The following is a 20,138-nucleotide window of genomic DNA, read 5'->3' on the forward strand; positions in this document are numbered from 1 at the left end:
GAAAATGACCTTTGTGTATCTATATATAATAGATGTTCAGTAAGTAACTGCTATTAGTTTTTAACCACTTGAACTTATAGAGAAAACTACTGTTTTCATCCATTATAACCCTCCCCATATTATCTTCCAAATAAGTTATTCCCAGGGATTAGTCTCTTTAACTTGTTTCCAAATTAAATAAGATTTTTGACACTTGCCTGCTGCTTTCTCCTCACTGATGTTCATTGGTGTCAATCAAATTTACATTTATTCATAGTTCAAACATGAATACACAAATACATACATGCTTCAGAATTAGACATATTACACTGACACGCGAGGTGCTTGGCATTCATTCAGAAAGTTTATTAAATCAACCTGTCAAGTAGCAAATTATGCTTGTGTTTTTGTCCTCATACTTTAAGTTTCTTAATGTGCTAAAATTCAGATCAGTACAATGCAATTTTCTAGTATAAACATTAGCTTAGAAATATGTTATCATAGTTAATATTGCAGTTACTCAGTTAATTTGGTGACATTGCGTTATGACCGAATAGGGGAATTTTTTTTTTTTAATTCTTATTGCCAGAAGAAACAAAATCAGCAAATACAGAATAAAATATGGCAAGATAAAAAAAAGTACTATATTTTGGGCTCATTTTCTTAAGTAAGTATAAATAGTTCATAACAATAAATTAAAAGGTAAGAGTAGACCTAGTGTTTCAGTTTTTGTGTGCATTGTAAACCTAAATTTCATGTGAGAAAACTAATGGAAGTATAAATCTATAACATTTGGTACCTCTCTCTTTATCAGTTTATTGCTCAAGCCCTATCAGAAGGTTGGTTTGAATTGGTTGGCATTGGTACATAAACATGGACTCAATGGCATTTTGGCAGATGAAATGGTAAGTAATAACTCTATTTCTAGGATTTGTCATTAAAAGGCATCTTTCCTGTCATTTAAAAAATGAAATTTTCCCTCAACTCTCTAGTTTATTTCCCTCACCTCAGTATCTATATCCCTCTAACCCCTCCCAGTTTTCTATTGCTTGTCTTAGCTCTAGCCTCCTCGCTACCCCAACCCCCGATGCATATTGGTTTATTGTCTATCTGATTATCATATTAATAAACATGTGTTTTATTTATTTTTTAAATATATCTTTATTGATTTCAGAGAGAGGAAGGGAGAGGGAGAGAGAGAGAAAAAACATCAATGATGAGAGATTCATTGATCGGTTGCCTCCTGCATGCCCCCGACTGAGAATCGAGCCCGCAACCCGGGCATGTGCTCTGACCGGGAATTGAACCCCGATCGCCTGGATCCTAGGTCGATGCTCAACCGTTGAGCCACGCCCGGCCAGGCTGTGTTTTATTTATTTATATATGTAAAATACTAAATGAGATCATATTATATGTGCTTTTCCTTAGCTGCCTTTAAAATTTATCATGGATATCTGTTCTTGTTAGTAAATAAATTCATACATTTATCAGCAACTTCATCGATATCATTTCAGCTATTTTACTTTTACTAGATGTCTCTGAGTTTCTATTCTTTCCCAAATCACATTTACTTAAGCTAGACTTGGGAAGTTTATTACGGCCAGTAGTCCAGGTACTGTCACGTAGAAACTTGACATTTAACCTTACCTTCCTTTCTCTAGCTATACTTTTTTCAAAGTGTTTATTAAAAATGAGTCATGTTCTGTGGAGAAAATGTGTATTGAATATTACACTGTGTGTTAGATTTCCAAAATAAAAATTAACACTGACAGTGATCTTTGTTCTCTAATTAGCTTCTAGTAATCTTGAGTGCTTCGACTTTTTCCACACATATGTCATACTAAAGCAAATATGCTCTTTATCTCATTAGGAAAGTGAATAATATCTGCAGGATTTTGAAATAGGTATAGCAATATAGAACATAGAATATAGCAGTATAGGTATATAGTATTTTACAGTTATGGAAAAATACACATGGGAATTTGATCTGGGTTTTGGGTCCCAACTTTGCCTTTCATGGGCTATCTGCTCCTTACCAAATGACCTAATCTCTCAGAACCAGTATTAATAAAACGTAATTTTTATGTCATAAAGTCTTATATTTGGTATCAAATGAGGTATATTATGTGAACCTGTTTTTGTAACCTGTAAAGGACAATATTTGTGATAAGTTAGTATCTCAGTCTGTTGGAACTACCGCAACATCAAAAGGGTGGCTTAGAAAGCAGAAATTTATTTCTCATAGTTCTGGAGGCTGGAAGTCTAAGATCAGGGTGTTGGCTGGTTTGTTTTCTCTTAAGGCCACTCTCCTTGGCTTGTAGATAGCCACCTTTTTGGTGTGTCCTCGCTTAGCCTTTTCTCTGCGTGCATACATCCTTGGCATCTCTCTCTCTATCCTTTGTTTTTAATCCTCACCTGAGGATATGCCCATTGATTTGGGGAGGGGAGAGAAACATCAATGTGAGAGAGACATTGATTTTTGTTGCCTTCCATTCGTGCCCTGACTGGGGACCAAACCCATAGCCTGGACATGTGCCCTGACTAGAAATCAAACCTACAACCTTTCAGTATACAGGATGACACTTCAACCAACTGAGCCACCGTGCCCAGGGCTCTTTCTCTTCTCTCAAGATGGGGATTGGTTCCCTACCGTCATGACCTTATTTAACCTTAATTACTACCTTAAAGGCCCTATCTCGAAATACAGTCAGTTACACTGGGGGTTAGGGTTTCAGCACATGAATTTGGGAGTGAGGGATTCAGTTCATAACAGATGATAATGTTTATCTCCCCTGAGTAGCTAAACCTCTTCAGTATCCTTTTTAAAAAAAACACCATTTTATTAATGTATAATTTACTTGTAATAAAACATGCACATGTTAAGCTTAGTGAATTTTTACATACATGTACCCCCATGTGATCACCTCCCAGATCAACATTTTCATCATCTCAGAAAGTTCCCTAAGTAACACCACTATTTGGATGCCTGTCACCATATTTATTTGTTCTGATTTTGAACTTGATATGAATAGAACCGTAACAGTATATACTGTTTATTTCTGGTTCTTTCGATGCATCACAAAGTTACTGAGATTCATCCGAGTTTTTACATGTATCAGCATTTTTTTATTGGCATATAGTAGTCCATAGTATAAGTATGCTGCAACTTGTTTACCCATTCTTATGTTGGTGGACATTTAGCTTCCTTTCAGTGTTTGGCTATTATAATAGAACTAGTATGAACATTCTTACCCAAGTCTTTTTGTGGATATATGTTCTCGTGTGTTCTGAATATAGTCTTAGGAGTGGAATTGTTGGGGAATAATATGGTCTTATGTTTAACTCCAATTAGTCATTGGACTATCATCCTCAATCCATTTAGTATGTACTAAACATTTGCTTTATATAAATAGTTACCAAAAGTATATCCTTTATATGCAGTGCAAAGGTCTTCCATATTAATGTATGTCACATATTAACTAGCAGTTATGATACATCTTGCTCATTAAACTAAGTTGTCATTTCATTTGGAGATTTGTTTCTTTTATCTGTCTTTGAGAACTGAGAACCTAGTAGAAATTCTCATAGAGTTGCATTGTTGGGAAATCAAATAGAACCAGAAATATTTTTTTCTTCTGCATTTTCCAGTATTATTTGTTTGTTAATTTGTTTACTTTTACATTTCATATATTGTCTTTTGAACTTTTAATTTTAGGGCCTAGGAAAAACTATTCAAGCCATTGCATTCCTGGCGTACCTCTATCAGAAGGGTAATAAAGGTCCTCATTTGATCGTTGTTCCGGCATCAACTATAGGTTTGTACTACTGTGGACAGCTACACTTGACTGTGTACTATTTTATGTAGGGAGAAGAAAGCCATGTGTATATGTGTGATTTCTTAGTTTGTGGAGATGAATAGTTATTTCTGTGGTCTCCTTACAGTGTTTTTCTCCTCTGTGTGTGTATGTGGGTTTGATTGTACTAGAGGTCTTTTGAAGAAAATAACTCAAGTATAAGTCTATTATTATAGATCAAAGGCCATTTGATAAAATGTACTTTGTTTTCATAATACTTATAAATTGTCTTAATGAATAAGCGAAACTAAGTGCATTTAAATTTATAATTAAACATTTATTGAGTCAGAAAGTATGCAGTTCATCCCCACTCAAATAACTGTTACATTCTTGCTCAATTGATTAGATGTAGACTAGAGTAAGAGAATATATGAACGTAACTAAAAATACCATCTCTTTAAGTTGGAAATCAGTAATCACTTATAAATCAATGGTTCGTTCTCTGCCCTTTATTTGATGCCACCTCAAAAAAATTGTAATCATTAGGAGTAAAATTGGGAAGGCTCTGTGATTTTTAAAAAATAATCACCTTGTATTATTTTATAAGAATAATTTTTGGTCAAAATTTGTCAAACTGTAGTGTTCATTTTCCTGCATACACATATTCTGTTGTAGCAGATGCAAGTAATATCTCTTGTTTCATAGATAACTGGTTAAGGGAAGTTAATTTATGGTGCCCCACTTTAAAGGTGCTCTGTTACTATGGTAAGAGTTTGTCATTTTGCTTTTAACTTTAAAAATTTCTTTAAAATTTTAACAAACAGTAAAGTATAATAACTATGTATATATTGTTTTAAATTCTAGGTTCTCAAGAAGAACGTAAACAGATAAGATATAACATTCATAGTAAATATGAAGAGTACAATGTAATTGTGACCACGTAAGTACTGAAAAAAAACTTGGAAAGAAATTCTGTGCAGCTCCCAAATTTTAAAATATATATTAGTAGTAATATGAAGGAAAGCTTATGCTAAGAATTGTGCAACTAAAATAATGGAATGATTTATGATGAGAATTCAGGCATTTTTCAGTTTGGTGTGTAACAGCAACATAGCAGTTTTTCCAAGTACATCAGGTGACTGACAGTAGTTATTAAAGGTTTTGTCCACTTGATTGAAAATACAGTCTTATAGTAATACTCTGTCAGTTAAAGTAGCATTTAAACTCATACAACTCAGTAACAAGAAAATAAACGAAGGACATAAAGAGACATTTTTCCAAAGAAGACATGCAGATGGCCAAGGGACATGAAAAGATTCTCAACATCACTAATCATCAGGAAAATAAATGCAAATTAAAACCACAATGAGATACCGCATGGCTATCATCAAAAAGTCAAAATCACCTTTGTTGGCAAGGATTTGGAGAAAAGGGAACCCTTATACATGGTTGGTGGGACTGCAAATTGGTGCAGCCACTATGAAAAACATAATGGAGAATCCTCAAAAAACTAAAAATCATCTTTACAGCCCAGCAATTCCACTTATGGGAATTATCCAAAGAAAATAAAAACACTAATTTGAAAAGCTATATGTATGTCTATGTTCATTGCATCATTGTTTACAGTAGCCAAGATATGGAAGCAACTTAGGTATCCATCAATAGATGAATCAATCCATAAAGAAGATGTGGTATATATGTACAATGGAATATCACACAGCAATAAAAAGGAATGAAATCTTGCCATTTACAGCATAGATGGACCTAGAGGGCATTCATGCTGAATGAAATAAATCAGACAGAGAAAGACAAATACTGTATGGTTTCACATATGTATAGAATCTAAAAAACAACAACAACCAAACAAAATAAAATGAAAAGAGACCAAAGAGATAGTTGCCAGAGAGGAGAGGTGTTGGGAAATGGGTAAAAAAGGTGAAGGGGAATATAGTTAGTAACTTTGTATGGTACCAGATGATTACTAGAATTAGTGGGTGATCACATTGTGAGGCATAAAAATGTTAAATCACTATTGTACACCTGAAACTAATATAACTAATATAATATTACATACCAACTATAATTAATAAATTTTAAAAATAAAAACAAGCATTTCTTTATAAAATAATAAAGTAACATTTAAGATATTCCACCAGGATGATTTATAATATTTCTAACTTATGAATAAGTATTAATAATAAATACAATGAAATCTCAGTGAAAATTTGAGTTAGAATAGAAATAGGATGGAAAATACAACCGAGTAAGTTAATCATTACTTAGTAACTATTTGGCATAAATACCTAGCAGAGAACTTGATGCTCTCATTTTATCATATAGGTTACTTCAAGCATATTAATTATAGGCATTTAATTATTTCTCCTGACTTCTGTAGGAGACAGTAATTAAAATAATCCATCAGAATTCTTTTTTTTGTTGTTAATAAAATGGACACAGTTTTTTCTATATAGTCTTGTACTGCTAGCTGCTATTATTTCTTTGCTCTACTCTACTAGTTTAATACAGTAGTATTATGTTCTTAACAGAAATGCCTTAGCTTAATGTCCTTTTTTCTGCTGCTGCTTAACATAACAGTTCATGAGTGTATGTCAAGTGCATATATAAATTACGAAAATTGGCTTCTTCCTAGGTATGTAGAAGTTGACTTTTACAATATAACATTTAAATTTTCTTTTAGCTACATATGGCAGCTTTTTTAACTTGGTTACATGTACATCCATAATTGTTGAATAAAGTACATTAGTATTTATTTGAGCACCAACTAGTGGTATCTTAGATAACGGCTATTAGAAGTGTATAAATAAAAATAATTTTACAATGCAGTAAATCTAGGCTCTTAAAGGTATAACTCTAGAGATCGCTTTTTTCTTTTGGTAACAGATATAATTGTGCAATCAGCAGTTCTGATGACCGTGGTCTCTTTCGACGACTAAAACTTAATTACGCAATTTTTGATGAGGGCCATATGCTGAAGAATATGGGCTCCATTCGCTACCAGCACCTTATGACAATTAATGTAAGAGAGTGTTCTGTGAATTTTTCCAGTTATGATAACATTTCATATTACATATTTTAATGTATGTAATGTTTTATATCAGGGGTCAGCAGACTTTTTCTGTAAAGGGCTAAATAGGAAATATTTAATGCTTTGTGGGCCATTTAGCCTCTGTCACTTGTTCTTTTGCTATTTTTTTTTTTTTACAACCCTTTAAAGTTATAAAAACCATTCATAGCTCATGAGCCTCAATTTACCATTTCTGTCTTGTTTGGTAAACTCTGAATATTAAATATAATCTACTTTCATTACCTCATAAAAGTGATCTGGGGATGCAAGTTACCTACCTATAAAGTGAAACCATTAGTTGTACACATTCTGCCTTAAAGTACAACAAGTAATAATTTCTCTAAATTACTAACCTTTCATTGCAGAATGGTACATTCTTAATAATGGTTTTCATTTTTTGTACCCACTGAGGAGAGTAGAAAAAGGAGGATGTGGCTCTAATAAAAAAAAAAAGCAAAAAACCCACTAATCTTAATTTTACCTTCATTCACAGGCAAATAACCGTTTGCTGCTCACAGGCACACCTGTACAGAATAATCTGTTAGAACTCATGTCGCTGTTGAATTTTGTTATGCCACACATGTTTAGTAGTAGCACAAGTGAAATACGAAGAATGTTTTCTTCTAAGACAGTAAGCATAATTCATATTTTCTCCTAAATAGGTTACTTTGTGTTTTACCTGGGTCATCTATTTTGTCTTGTTCCTTGTTTTCATGGTGCATATGCACTATGAAATTTAAGTAGTTTATATTCCTATCCTTGGATGAATTGAGGAGTTGGCCAAAACACAATGGGAAATAGATTGGTGACTCCTGTAATCAGTGTCTACAAGTTTGGGTTTTTAAGATCCTAATTTTCTGAAGAATGACAATTTTAAATTAGTGGAGAGTTCCTACGTGTAATATCTGGAGAAAGTTTGATCATTGCTTCCTCTTCATTAAAATTAGGAAAATTAGCATTTTTTTATAGGTAAACTGTAGAACTGGGCAATGGTTGAAAATTCCTATACTGGGACATACGTTTTGAAATAAAAGTTCATAAATACAAAGCAACAAGTTTCTAAAAGTTACAATAAAGACATCCTTTTAGATGAAAATCTTGTTAATTTTCTCCTGCTTGCTTAGACAAAGTACAGTATAGCCTTCAAGAACTTCCAAATTCTTCAATACAACGTTTACATAGATTCTTGATTCTCCTGTCACACACATTTTTGCAAGTGTTTTCTAGGATATTCTTCTGCAATTAACTGCCTTTTTACCTCTCACTAATGTATTTTTTTCCCACTTGATGACCTAGCAGTTCATAGAATATGGAGGATTCCTTTACATTTTAGAATAAAATTCCACTTTAATTTTCCAAAATTAACAGGTTTCGACTAGCAACTATCCCCATTTTTTAGACCACATACATGATTTGCATCACCTGTACAAGCTTCTTTTAGGCCATTTTCTACAAATACAAGATTTTTTCCTCTCTCTCACCCCTCACCTCTTCTCTCCCCACTCCCTTTCTCTCTTTCTCTCTCTCTCTCTCTCACACATACACACACACACTCACACACACTTTTTCATGAAGTTCTCCAGGTAATTTGTAATGGCTTATCAGTTAATGACTTCTGAAAACTAACCTAGTATACAGTTCAATTTTATTACCTTAGCAGAATGCAGTTACATGTCATGAAACCTCAAAATACATATGGAATTTTAAGAAGTAGATTATATTGCCCAGCCAGGTGTGGCTCAGCAGTTGAGCATCGACCTAGGATTCAGGAGATCGAGGTTCGATTGCCAGTCAGGGCACATGCCCGGGTTGTGGGCTTGATCCCCAGTTGGGGGCGTGCAGGAGGCAGCTGATCAATGACAACTCCCTCATCATCGATGTCCCTTCCTCTCTCTGAAATCAATAAAGATATATATATATTTTTTAAAAAAGTAGATTATAGCCCAGAATTCAGATGTGAAGTTCCATCTAGAATAAATTGAGTTTCTGTGGAAAACAACTCAAATTTTCATATTGTATAATATTGTTATTGTGATCATTAAATGGATAATTTCTAAAAGGGTATGTTCTTATTTCACTTAGAAATCAGCAGATGAGCAAAGTATATATGAAAAGGAAAGAATAGCACACGCAAAACAAATTATAAAACCATTTATTCTCAGAAGAGTAAAAGATGAGGTAACTTATCTGCATATTTTTATTATGATTGCTTTTTAAAAATGTTTTCCTCCTTATTTGATCGTTTTACTTATACTGGTTTCCTTTCTCAGGTTCTCAAGCAGCTACCCCCCAAGAAAGATCAAATTGAGTTGTGTGCAATGTCAGAGAAGCAGGAACAACTCTATTTGGGTCTTTTCAACAGATTGAAAAAATCTATCAATAACTTGGGTATACTCTGATTTTCACAATTTTGCATGAAAAATAATCTTGTACTGGGGCAGCATTTTGTTTAGTCATATTATAGTGGGCGTCACTCTTTTTTTTAAAAATTAGTTGGAATTTGAAGACATAATTTTAAAACTTTTTGTTTGCATTGAGATATATATTTCAACAAACTGCTATCAGCTTGTTTTTTTTGTTTTTTAAAAAATGTCTCTTTGGATCACAGAGAAAAACACAGAAATGTGCAATGTCATGATGCAATTGAGAAAAATGGCCAATCATCCTTTATTGCATCGCCAATATTACACAGCTGAAAAACTCAAGGAAATGTCCCAGCTTATGCTAAAGGTAAAGGCTTTATCTTATGCCAACAGTGAGCTTTATTAACACTGTTAAACATGCAGTTAAATGGTTAGGCTAAAAAGTCAGACCATTGAACTTTAATAAGCATATTAATTCTTTAACTACATTTAAGAAAAATATGTTTTAAGACAAAGTTCAAGATAATTTGGGGGCTATAAGAGCCAAGAAGGGCTGACATGCTACATCAGGAGTCAGCCAGCTATTGCCTTAAGGACAAATACGCCAGTGTCTTATTTTTATAAATAAAGTTTTATTCTAACACAGCCATCCCCTTTTGTTTTAGTATTGTCTGAGACTGCTTTCTCAATACAAGGGCAGAGTTGAGTATTTGCCCAACAGATCATTTAACCTACAGAGTCTGAAATATTTACTATCTGGCCGTTTGCCGAAAAAGTTTGCCAACTCTTTAGCTAGACTTCGTAATATACCACTTTATTTATTTACTTTTACTAAAACATTTCTCAGATTTTATGGCTTGGGTAGTGAGTCATTTTTCTCTATTTTTTTCATTTTATTTATTATTTTGTCTATAGTTTTAGCCATTACTCTTTATTTTTACCTCATTCTTCTTTAGCACCTACCCTTATTTCTTCTTATAAGTCATTGTATTGAAAGCAACCATTTGCTTTAAAAATTTTTTTAAATATTATTTTAAATTTTCTTAAATATTATTTTAAATTTACTATGGAAAATTTTAAACATGTAAAAATAGAATGAAATCCTCTGCCCATATAACCATCACACATTTTCAAGTTACCTGGAATAACAATACTCTTTGTTTCTTTTTTATCTATTTAAGTATAGTTGGTATACAATATTATATTAGTTATATTCATTTCAGGTGTACAGTATGGTGATTCTATATTTTTATACCTTACAATGTGATCATTCACTAATTCTATTCATCATCTGCCACTGCAAGCTTACCACATCATTATTGACTATATTCCTCTTCATTTTTTCACCCATCCCTTCTCCCCCTCCCCTCAGGCAGCCATCCCTTTCATCTGTTTTCATGAGTCTGTTTTTGTTTGTTTTGTTTGTTCATTTGCTTTGTTTTTTTTGTTTGTTTTTGTGTGTTATTTTTATATCCTACATATAATTAAAACCATATGGCATTTATCTTTGTCTGATTTATTTCACTTAACATAATACTCTCTAGGTCCATTCATGTTGTTGCACATGGCAAGATATCATTCTTTTTTATTGCTGCATAATATCCCATTATACATGTATACAACATCTTTATCCATTCATCTATCAGTGGACACCTAGGTTGCTTCCATATCTTGGCTATTGTAAATAATGATGCAGTGGACATAGGAGTGCATATATCTTTTCAAGTTGGTGTTTCTGTGTTCTTCAGATAAATGCCAGAAGTTGAATTACTGACTTGTATGGTAGATCTGTTTTTATTATTTTATATATCTCCATATTGTTTTCCATAGTGTTATTGTAATCCTTTAAACAATCATTTAAACCAATATACAGTCCCACCAACAGTGCACAAAGCTAACACTACTCGTTTCATCTAGACCCCTCACCAAGATTATTTTGAAGTAAATTCTAGACCTTAGTTTATCTGTAAATATTTCAGTATGTTAATTCTAAAACAATACTTTCCCCACTTAATTGTATCTAAAAAATCAATATTATCTTTGCTAAATCTGTCACACTAAAATTTCTATGATTTAGATATTTTATCAGATGTGAACAATTTTATTAGATTGTTTTGATCATATAAATTATCTTAGTTTTGAAGTATGTGTATTGTTTTGTTTTGCTTTGAGGAACCTACTCATTGTGAAGCTAACCCTGACCTGATCTTTGAAGATATGGAAGTTATGACAGACTTTGAATTACATGTACTTTGTAAACAGTATCGACACATTAATAACTTCCAGTTAGACATGGACTTGATTTTAGATTCTGGAAAATTTCGAGTCTTGGGACGCATTTTGTCTGAACTAAAAGAGAAGGTATTAAAGAAGAATGCTACTCCTTTTGTATTTTCCCAATTAGTTAAACTTTTTCAAAAACAATTCTGGCATGATTTGACTTTCTTGACGTTTAAGCCTTTGTTCTACATTCTTCTAGAAACTAGTGTTTTTTGCATTTGGGAGATATATAGTAGTTCCCCCCTTATCTGCCCTTTTGCTTTCTGTGGTTTTAGTCATCAACAGCCAAACATGGTCCAAAAATATTAAGTGGAAAATCCCAGAAATAAACAATTCATAAGTATTAAATTGCACGCTCTTCTGCTTTGTGATGAGATCTTGTGCTGTCTCGCCCTGGACACAAATCATCCTTCTGCCCAGCACATTTACACTGTGTACACTACTTGACCATTAGTCATTTAGCAGCCCTCTTGCTTATCAGATCTACAGTTGGTTATCAGATCAACTGTGTATCACAGTGCTTGTGTTCAAGTAATCCTTATTTTATTTATTAATGGTCCCAAAGTGCAAAAGTAATGATGTTGGTAATTTGGATATGCCAAAGACAAGCTGCAAAGTGCTTCCTTTAAGTGGAAAAGTATGTATGGATAGCAAAAAGAGTATATGTAGGGCTTGGTACTATCTGTGGTTTAGTCATCTACCAAGATCTTGGAATGTATTCCCTGCAGATGTGGAAGTCCCACTGTATATGGGCATATATTTTCCTGATTACTTTTTCTCTGTCGAACCTCTGAAAGAAAAATATTGATGTTTTTAAAAAATAATGTCATTATTTCATAGGTGACTATTTGTATGATTGCTTCAAAATTAGTATTTTGAAGATACCATATTAAATGGTTACTTAAGTAATACTACAGTTTATATGTGAAATCGCTTAAATTTGTAAGATCACAGTCCAAAGAGTACTTTATGGCTATTCCCATGAACTGTCCTTACAAATCAAATTTGAAAATTGAATTTTAGTTATTAAGTTTAGAAATTAATTTATTTATATACAGTCTAAAATAAGAATTTACCTTAATTATGATTTTTATTAAAGAAGCAGTTGATCATTAGATACTTAAAACTTTTCTTCCCATGTATCTAATACATATATGTATTTTCACAGGGTGATAGAGTTGTATTATTTAGCCAATTTACCATGATGCTGGATATTTTAGAGGCTCTCTTAAAACATCATCAGCATAGGTACCTCAGATTAGATGGAAAGACTCAGATTTCTGAAAGGTTGGTATAATTTAGTTCCAGAAAATCTCTATCCACCTTACCCTCAAATAAGCGTAAATGTTTGAATTTTAAATGTCTAGAGCACTTGATAGAATTGTATTGCTTTGAGTCTTATATGTGGTTATTTCAAATCATTACTTTAAGATGAGCAACATTTAATTTCTTTGGTCTGAATTGCATATAAATATATTTTGAAACAGTTTTATAATTATATACTTATCAGTGTTTTTCTCTTTATAAATCATTCAAAGTCTAAGGCACCTTATCTTTAAACCAAGATTGTTTTAAAATCTTGGCCTTTCATATTTTAAGGGTAATTGAGTAAGTTGGTTATTTTTTAATTCCCAAAGGTTAAGAAAGGTGTCTTAAAAAAAGAATGCTTTTTCTAGAGTGTGTAAACTGCATTGTATCTTATGATTTGTTTTTTATCAGCCAGAGTGAATTTTTCCCCGGCATTAGAGTGAGAGTGGAAGTCATGCTAAGAGATTACACCAGTACAGCTTGATCATGAGGTTCAGTTCGTAGTTACATTGTCTACCAGTAGCAGCTGACAGACTTCTAAGTGGGGTAAAGATTGAAAAGCCATATGCAGAATATAGAGAAGCCAAAGCCATTAAACAAAGGACAAAATAGTCTTTCAGGAATTAATCAAATCTGAATAGTGGAATTAAGGAAGACTTAGTAGAGATAAGTGGTATAGAAAAGAAGTTGGCGAATTGGGAAGGTCTTTCAATAAAATAGCTGCAGGTAAAGTAGCTATAATACAGAGAGCATGTATTTACATCTTCAAGTTTATTTTTCATGTGATGTGATTGTTTTCAGTTTTAATTATATACCTTTCAGTGAGTTTTAACCTAATATGTTTATCCTACAGGATTCATTTAATTGATGAGTTTAATACCGATATGGATATCTTTGTGTTTCTGCTGTCAACAAAAGCTGGTGGCTTAGGAATAAACCTGACTTCAGCAAATGTTGTTATACTTCACGATATTGACTGTAACCCTTACAATGATAAACAAGCAGAAGATAGATGCCATAGAGTAGGCCAGACTAAGTAAGTGTTTTCAGTTGAAATTTATTTTTAATCAAATGCAAGTTTAATGTGTATGCACTATTAGAATACAGTCTGTCAGCTGTCCTGCCTTATTTTTTATATTTTTATCAAAGCATGGCTGCTGATGTATTTCATACCAGCAGTGTTGAATATGAACTTCACTGTGTAACATAGGAGTGGGGAACCTTTTTTCTGCCAACGGCCATTTGGATATTTATAACATCATTCGTGGGCCAAAATTATCAACTTAAAAATTGGCTATGAAAAAAAACTCCTAGATTTACTGAATTTTGAGCCCCACCTGCAGTTGCCTTGGCATGGCCAGACCAAATGATTTCAAGGGCCTTATACAGCCCGAAGGCTAGACATTCCCCACCCCTGGTAACCTATTCAATTTCTAGTAATTAAAACAAAATAACTTCCCACCCCAACCCAAATAGTTCTGCAGCTAATGAAAAGGTTATATTGTCAGTGATCCAGTGCCTTTGAAATTATTAATAATTAAAAAGACTTGCATGTTAGACCATTTAAGAGCCAGACCCAATTACTCTTTAGGAAATAGATTATTTGAGTTGTAGATATCTTAGGTGAAGGTTGATTTTGAAATTAGTCACAGGACCATATAGAGCTGAAAAAATACCTACACTTCAACTCCACTTTCACATGTAAACAAACAGCAGGCAGTGTTTTCTTTGTGGAGAATTTTACAGTATTTCCAAAAGGCATTGATATATTCATTTATAAATCAAATACTTATCAGTACCTATTGTGGGACTCAAACCTTCCAAGTAATCTTTGTCTACTCCCTTTTTGATTTTTTTTGTTGTTTTTTTTTTAAAATATATCATCACTGACTCCAGAGAGAGGAAAGAAGAGGGAGAGAGAGAGATAGAAACACCAATGATGAGAGAACCACTGATCGGCTGCCTCCTGCACGCCCCCGACTGGGGACCGAGCCCACAACCTGGGCATGTGCCCTGACCGGGAATCGAACTCCGATCGCCTGGATCCTAGGTCGACGCTCAACCGCTGAGCCACGCCCGGCCGGGCTACTACCTTTTTGTACTGAATTATTTTTTGGAACCTGATAATTAAAGCATGTTCCTTTTTAAAATGGTATACCTATCTGAACCCAGAACTGTTTGTTGTAAACCCAGTAACTTTTTTCCCCCCCAACATCAATATGTTGTTCTTTCTTTTTTTTTTTATTTTTAAAATTTCTTTATCTTTATTGTTGCAGATATTACAGGTGTCCCCTTTTTACTCCCATTGATCTCCACCCCGAATCCACCCCACTCCACCCCACCCCTAGGCCTTCCCCAGACCAATGTTTGTGTCCATGGGTTATGCTTATAAACATATAAATTCTTTGATTAATCTCTCCCCGCCTTCCCTCTGAGATCCCTCAGTCTGTTCCATGCTTCTATGTCTCTGGATCCATTTTGTTCATCAGTTTATTTTGTTTATTACATTCCACATATAAGTGAGATCATGTGGTACTTGTCTTTCAACCCAGTAATTTTTAAAGTACAGATATCTTCTCTTGGATCTGTAGGAAAGGATGTTTAAAAGTGACATGCTTAGAAAATGTCAGTTTCAAGTAGTTTGAATAAAGGAATTTAGATTTATGGATATATTTGTTACACAGTATTCAAAATATTCTTATAGAACTCTAAGATGATTTATATAGTTCATATGTACCCAAGTAATTTTATATTTAGTAACCAATGGACATATCTTTTATTTTTTTAGAGAAGTACTTGTTATAAAATTAATAAGCCAAGGGACGATTGAAGAATCCATGCTAAAAATTAACCAACAGAAATTGAAACTAGAGCAGGATATGACCACAGTAGATGAAGGTAAGTTGTTTATAAGCAGAAACTTCATCATATGGAAGTACAACAAATTAGCAATACCAAGGGGATAACAAAGATAGTCTTTGTCCTTAACTGTCATACAATTTAGGGGTGGCATGGGAGAAGACAAACATACTCATTTCAGAAGTTCTACAATAACTAAGATCATTTTGCCAGAAGTGATGTAAAGAAACACTTTGATTTTGGAAAATTCTGTCTATTCCATCCCTTATCTCTAACACCAGAACATTCCAGAAATAAAATTGGATCTATAATTTTATCTATAATTTTATGATTTACTTACTACTTAAGTAATATTTATGAATCAAAAGATAAAAAATTTATGGCATAATATTAACTTACATTAATTTTATTTGACTAGCAAATATTTATTGCACTGAATACAATAAAATGCATTTTTTCAAAAAATTAATTTCAGATCGAAGTAGCTGGCTCTAGGAAAAAAACTCAAAATAAGAGAACCTTCTCATTCCACCTTTTTGAAAAGGATAATTTTTAAAGTAATAAGTTTAAAAACTAAATATGTATATATATATATTTTTTTTTTTCATATATATATATATATATGAAAAGATACACATTCACATAGTTCAACATAGTTCAAAATTCAAGATATGTAAAAGAGCAAACAAAAGCCTCCTACCCTATCACCCGCTTCCCGGTAAAGGTGACACGCTAGCGTTTTTTTTAGAGTACTACCAGTTATTTTATGCAAATAGCAGTAAGTATATGTAGTCTTTCTCCTTTTTGTAGAAGGTATCATCTAGTCTTCTGCATTTGCTTTTCTTATTTAATGTAAAGTTTAATTGAAAATAGACAGTTTTATCATTATTCTTATTAATAAGGATATTCCTAATATTGATAATGGTTCATTTCAATTCAGCAAACTTCTGTTGGATATTTACTGTGTCTCAGAATTTTGTTAGGCACTGTATACTATAAAAATATAAATGCATTTTAATGTCTCCAGAGAGAGAAAGGTATATGATGAAATTAGTACATTTCCTTCCTGTAAAGCATTTTTTTAAAGGTGCTGTGCCAGGTTGGGGAGGTGGGCATTAGAGAAAGTTTGACTGAGTAAGAGGCAACTGAGTTAGACCTTTAAGGCTGTGGGTGAGTAGGATGATCATAACTTAAACAATTAACAGTAATTACTAGGCTTTATGTGGAGGTGGCAACTTGCCAATTTCAGATTATCCATCAAAAGTGAGAATGAACACATAAGGCAGATTCCACTGGATAGTGTTTTTTCCTGATTATTTTATTAGCCACCCTTTCATAATTTGGTAAAGCAATTAAATACCTAATTAAATTCTCTTAGCAATGCTAGCCTGTAATCCAGATACATAGATTTTATCCTAACAATAAGTCTTTAAATTGAACATCATAGTTAATTAATCGAGGACTCAGCTGTTTGATTGTCAGAGTCCCAACTGTCTTTAACTATCTTTATGACAAGAGGTCATTTCTCATGGGCTAGCTTATTTCCCCAGAATGATATTCTCCAGTATCTTGTGAAGTGAGGATGGGAGGAGAGGTAGGTAGTATAAGCCTACTGACTGCATTCTCAGAGCTCAGGGGAAGTTGAGGGAGGGAGGGTTGTGGTCATATTCATATAGTTAATTTTCCTATTCCCACTGCAGCTTCCCTGTCCTCTACTGTCCCCATTTCCAGCGTCCTTTGATTCAAATTTTTCTTTTGTACATCTGAGGTAAATGCTGGCTCTGTTGGGAAGGTATAGATTTCCTACCTCTTTAATGTTTTTTGCCCCATATGTTCTCCACCTTTCAGGAGCACCCATTTCCTTCTTGTTCCAAACTTGGGTGGGGGGTGGGGGGGATGAGCATGAAGTACAGTAGACTTGCGTTTTATTTCCACCTGCTAACACCTAAGGATTCACTTTGTCAATTCTGCTGAAGTCAGTTTTCATTCTTCTGTCTGCTTTTTATCTTATAAAATTTGTTGACAGCTCTCTCTCCACTGTTGTCTTTTTCTTATGTTCTTTCTCTTTTGTTTAATGCCCCCACTTTTTTCCTCATGGCGTTTAATGGTGTTTCAGATGAGAACGGATAATATACATGTTCAGTCATTTCCAATCAGAATTCATGTAAATTATTTGCATTTTTATAAATTTGTTTAGCCTAAAATTTTATCTATTATTTTCATGTCTAGTATGTCTGTTAAATAGCAATTTGTTAAGTAAAATAATAGAAAAATAGAAACATTAAAAAAAATAACCAGTTATTTCAACTATGTTCTCAGGCCATAAGTTTTAAGATGTTTAGTTATGAAGAATTTTCCCGTTATCACTCTTCAATTCTGTAGGAAATTCCCCTCCTTTATCTTACTAAAGCTATTTATATATCAGTTATTCCCAATAAGTGTTTATTGTGTAGAATAAGGGTACAATACTGTCTTTTATTTAATCTCTTAACTACATATGATGATTTTGTCTTCAGCTTCGCCCCTGGTTTCATTTAAATAATTTCACACTGACCTGATGAAAGTGCATGTATACCCTTCTTTTCATCTCTCACAGTGAGGTCCTTTTCTTCTGTAAACAAAGGGTATATTTGTAACTGATCATGTATGTGCTCTGTGTTATGTATATGCCCCTTTTCCACGAAACTGAAAGATTAAAGACTATGATTGCTCTGAGATATGCTTGTCAGTTTTTGTGTTTCTAGAGCTTAGTGGTTCTCAAAGTACAGTCCTTGGACCAGTAGCAGCATCATCAGCTGGGAAATTGCCAATTTGAAATGTAAATTCCCAAGCCCAGCTCCATCCCTACTCAGTCAGAAACTGGGGGTGAGACTCAGCCTGGTTGGTGTTTCTGATACATGCTAACATCAGAGAGCCATTGCTTTGGAGTAAGAATTGTGCTTTTGGATGTTTGCGGTTTTTTTCTTTAATCTCCCTTAATATGAGTACATTAATAAATTATCTACCTTTGTAAATTCTATTATGGAAATTTTCATCCAAAAATGTTGAAAGCATGCTGTGAAGAAAAGCACAATGATTTGACAGTTGTACAGTAAAACCTTGATATAACAGAATAATTTGGACTAGGAGGTGGCCATTAAAGCCAAAAGTCGGTTAGTTGCTTTTCCAAATGCGTATGTTAAAAATTTGACAAATTAGTTAGTTTCCCTGTTTTTACTTATGTAGACATGTTTGTGTAATTAAAATTAAGTATGTATGAAAAGTTTAATTTCACAGAAAAGTTTTCTCTACATACTTCAGTAATTTTCAATTTATACTGAATTTTAAATGCGTGCATTCACCAGTCACCTCGAGTAAACAAATGCACACGGCTAGGCTGTAGCTTAGCATAGTTTAGCACATGTCAGAACATCAGCTGGCACCCATTAAAACTGCTACAGAAAGTCACACCACATGACAACAGAACCAATTACCAAGTGCGATGTGATGAGGTGTGATCACGTGCTAATCATTTGCCGAACATTGCAAGTGGTGACTCTTGTATTTAAATATGTAGAATATAGTTGTAGAAATGTAATATTTATTGATGTTGGTGAAATTACTACAGTATTCTTTCCAACTTATGGCCTATTCACTAAAATTTGTTTAAAATAACTGAATTAATAACAAAAAAATAACCTGTTAATTTAATTATAAGCAAATCTTGGTTAACAGCATTTTAAAATTAACAGGGTGTTAATCTTCACATATGACATATGGACTGGAAATTTTGTCTGATAAATACGAAGCTTGTTAAATCGAGGTAATGCATAAATACCTTGGCCATCACAGTTCAGCATCCTGCCACAAGGACACCAGTGTCTGTCTCCTCCAGTATAGATGCTCGACTTTTTTTTCAATGAACCATTTTAATGTCAGTATTAGGAATGACACTGTATTCTGAATATTTCAGCATATTTCTCTAAGTTGCCATAATGACCATTATTACATCTAAGAAAATTAATACTAATTTTCAAGTATTATCATATATTGTTCATATCTAGATTTTTCCCAGTTTCAAGATTCACACATTGCATTTTATTATTAGTTCTTTAATATCTTTGAATTTAGAAGAGTCTCTTTACCCTTTCCTTTTCTCCTCTTCTTGCTGCATTCCTAGTAATACTGAATTTTGGAGAGTCTTGTTGTCATGTAAATTTGTATTGTTGTCTTATTGTATTCTGAATTTGTTCAGTCATTGGTGGTGTCAGTTAATTTAGGACAAGTATCAATTAAGATTTTATAGGCTATTTTCAAATCTGTGGATGAGTTTGGAGGCAGAGATGTCAGTGAATCTCCTGAGAGTTTAATGCAATAGTTTGGGTTCCTGTACATATGATTTTTACTGAAAGGAGAAGAATAGATAAAAGCACTCTCATAATTTTAGATTACAGTGGGGGGGAGTGAGAGAGAGAAGTGATTAATTTTGCT

The 20,138-nt window shown here is 33.3% G+C and overlaps 1 protein-coding gene across 5 annotated transcripts in view; it reads left to right on the plus strand.

Moving 5' to 3' along the window:
• Positions 1-20,138, plus strand: part of SMARCAD1 (SNF2 related chromatin remodeling ATPase with DExD box 1) — an 80,581-nt gene that overhangs the window by 59,246 nt on the left and 1,197 nt on the right. For all 5 annotated transcript variants that reach the window (XM_081160296.1, XM_081160297.1, XM_081160295.1 and 2 more), the window contains 13 exons: positions 794-884; positions 3,695-3,794; positions 4,479-4,538; positions 4,638-4,713; positions 6,675-6,810; positions 7,352-7,489; positions 8,941-9,036; positions 9,129-9,246; positions 9,467-9,588; positions 11,394-11,582; positions 12,670-12,788; positions 13,663-13,845; positions 15,598-15,707. In XM_081160296.1, coding sequence (XP_081016422.1) covers positions 794-884; positions 3,695-3,794; positions 4,479-4,538; positions 4,638-4,713; positions 6,675-6,810; positions 7,352-7,489; positions 8,941-9,036; positions 9,129-9,246; positions 9,467-9,588; positions 11,394-11,582; positions 12,670-12,788; positions 13,663-13,845; positions 15,598-15,707 — 1,538 coding nt within the window. The remainder of the gene's footprint in view (positions 1-793; positions 885-3,694; positions 3,795-4,478; positions 4,539-4,637; positions 4,714-6,674; positions 6,811-7,351; positions 7,490-8,940; positions 9,037-9,128; positions 9,247-9,466; positions 9,589-11,393; positions 11,583-12,669; positions 12,789-13,662; positions 13,846-15,597; positions 15,708-20,138) is intronic.

Source organism: Miniopterus schreibersii (assembly GCF_964146895.1).
Source record: "Miniopterus schreibersii genome assembly, chromosome: 1".
NCBI lineage: Eukaryota > Metazoa > Chordata > Mammalia > Chiroptera > Miniopteridae > Miniopterus > Miniopterus schreibersii.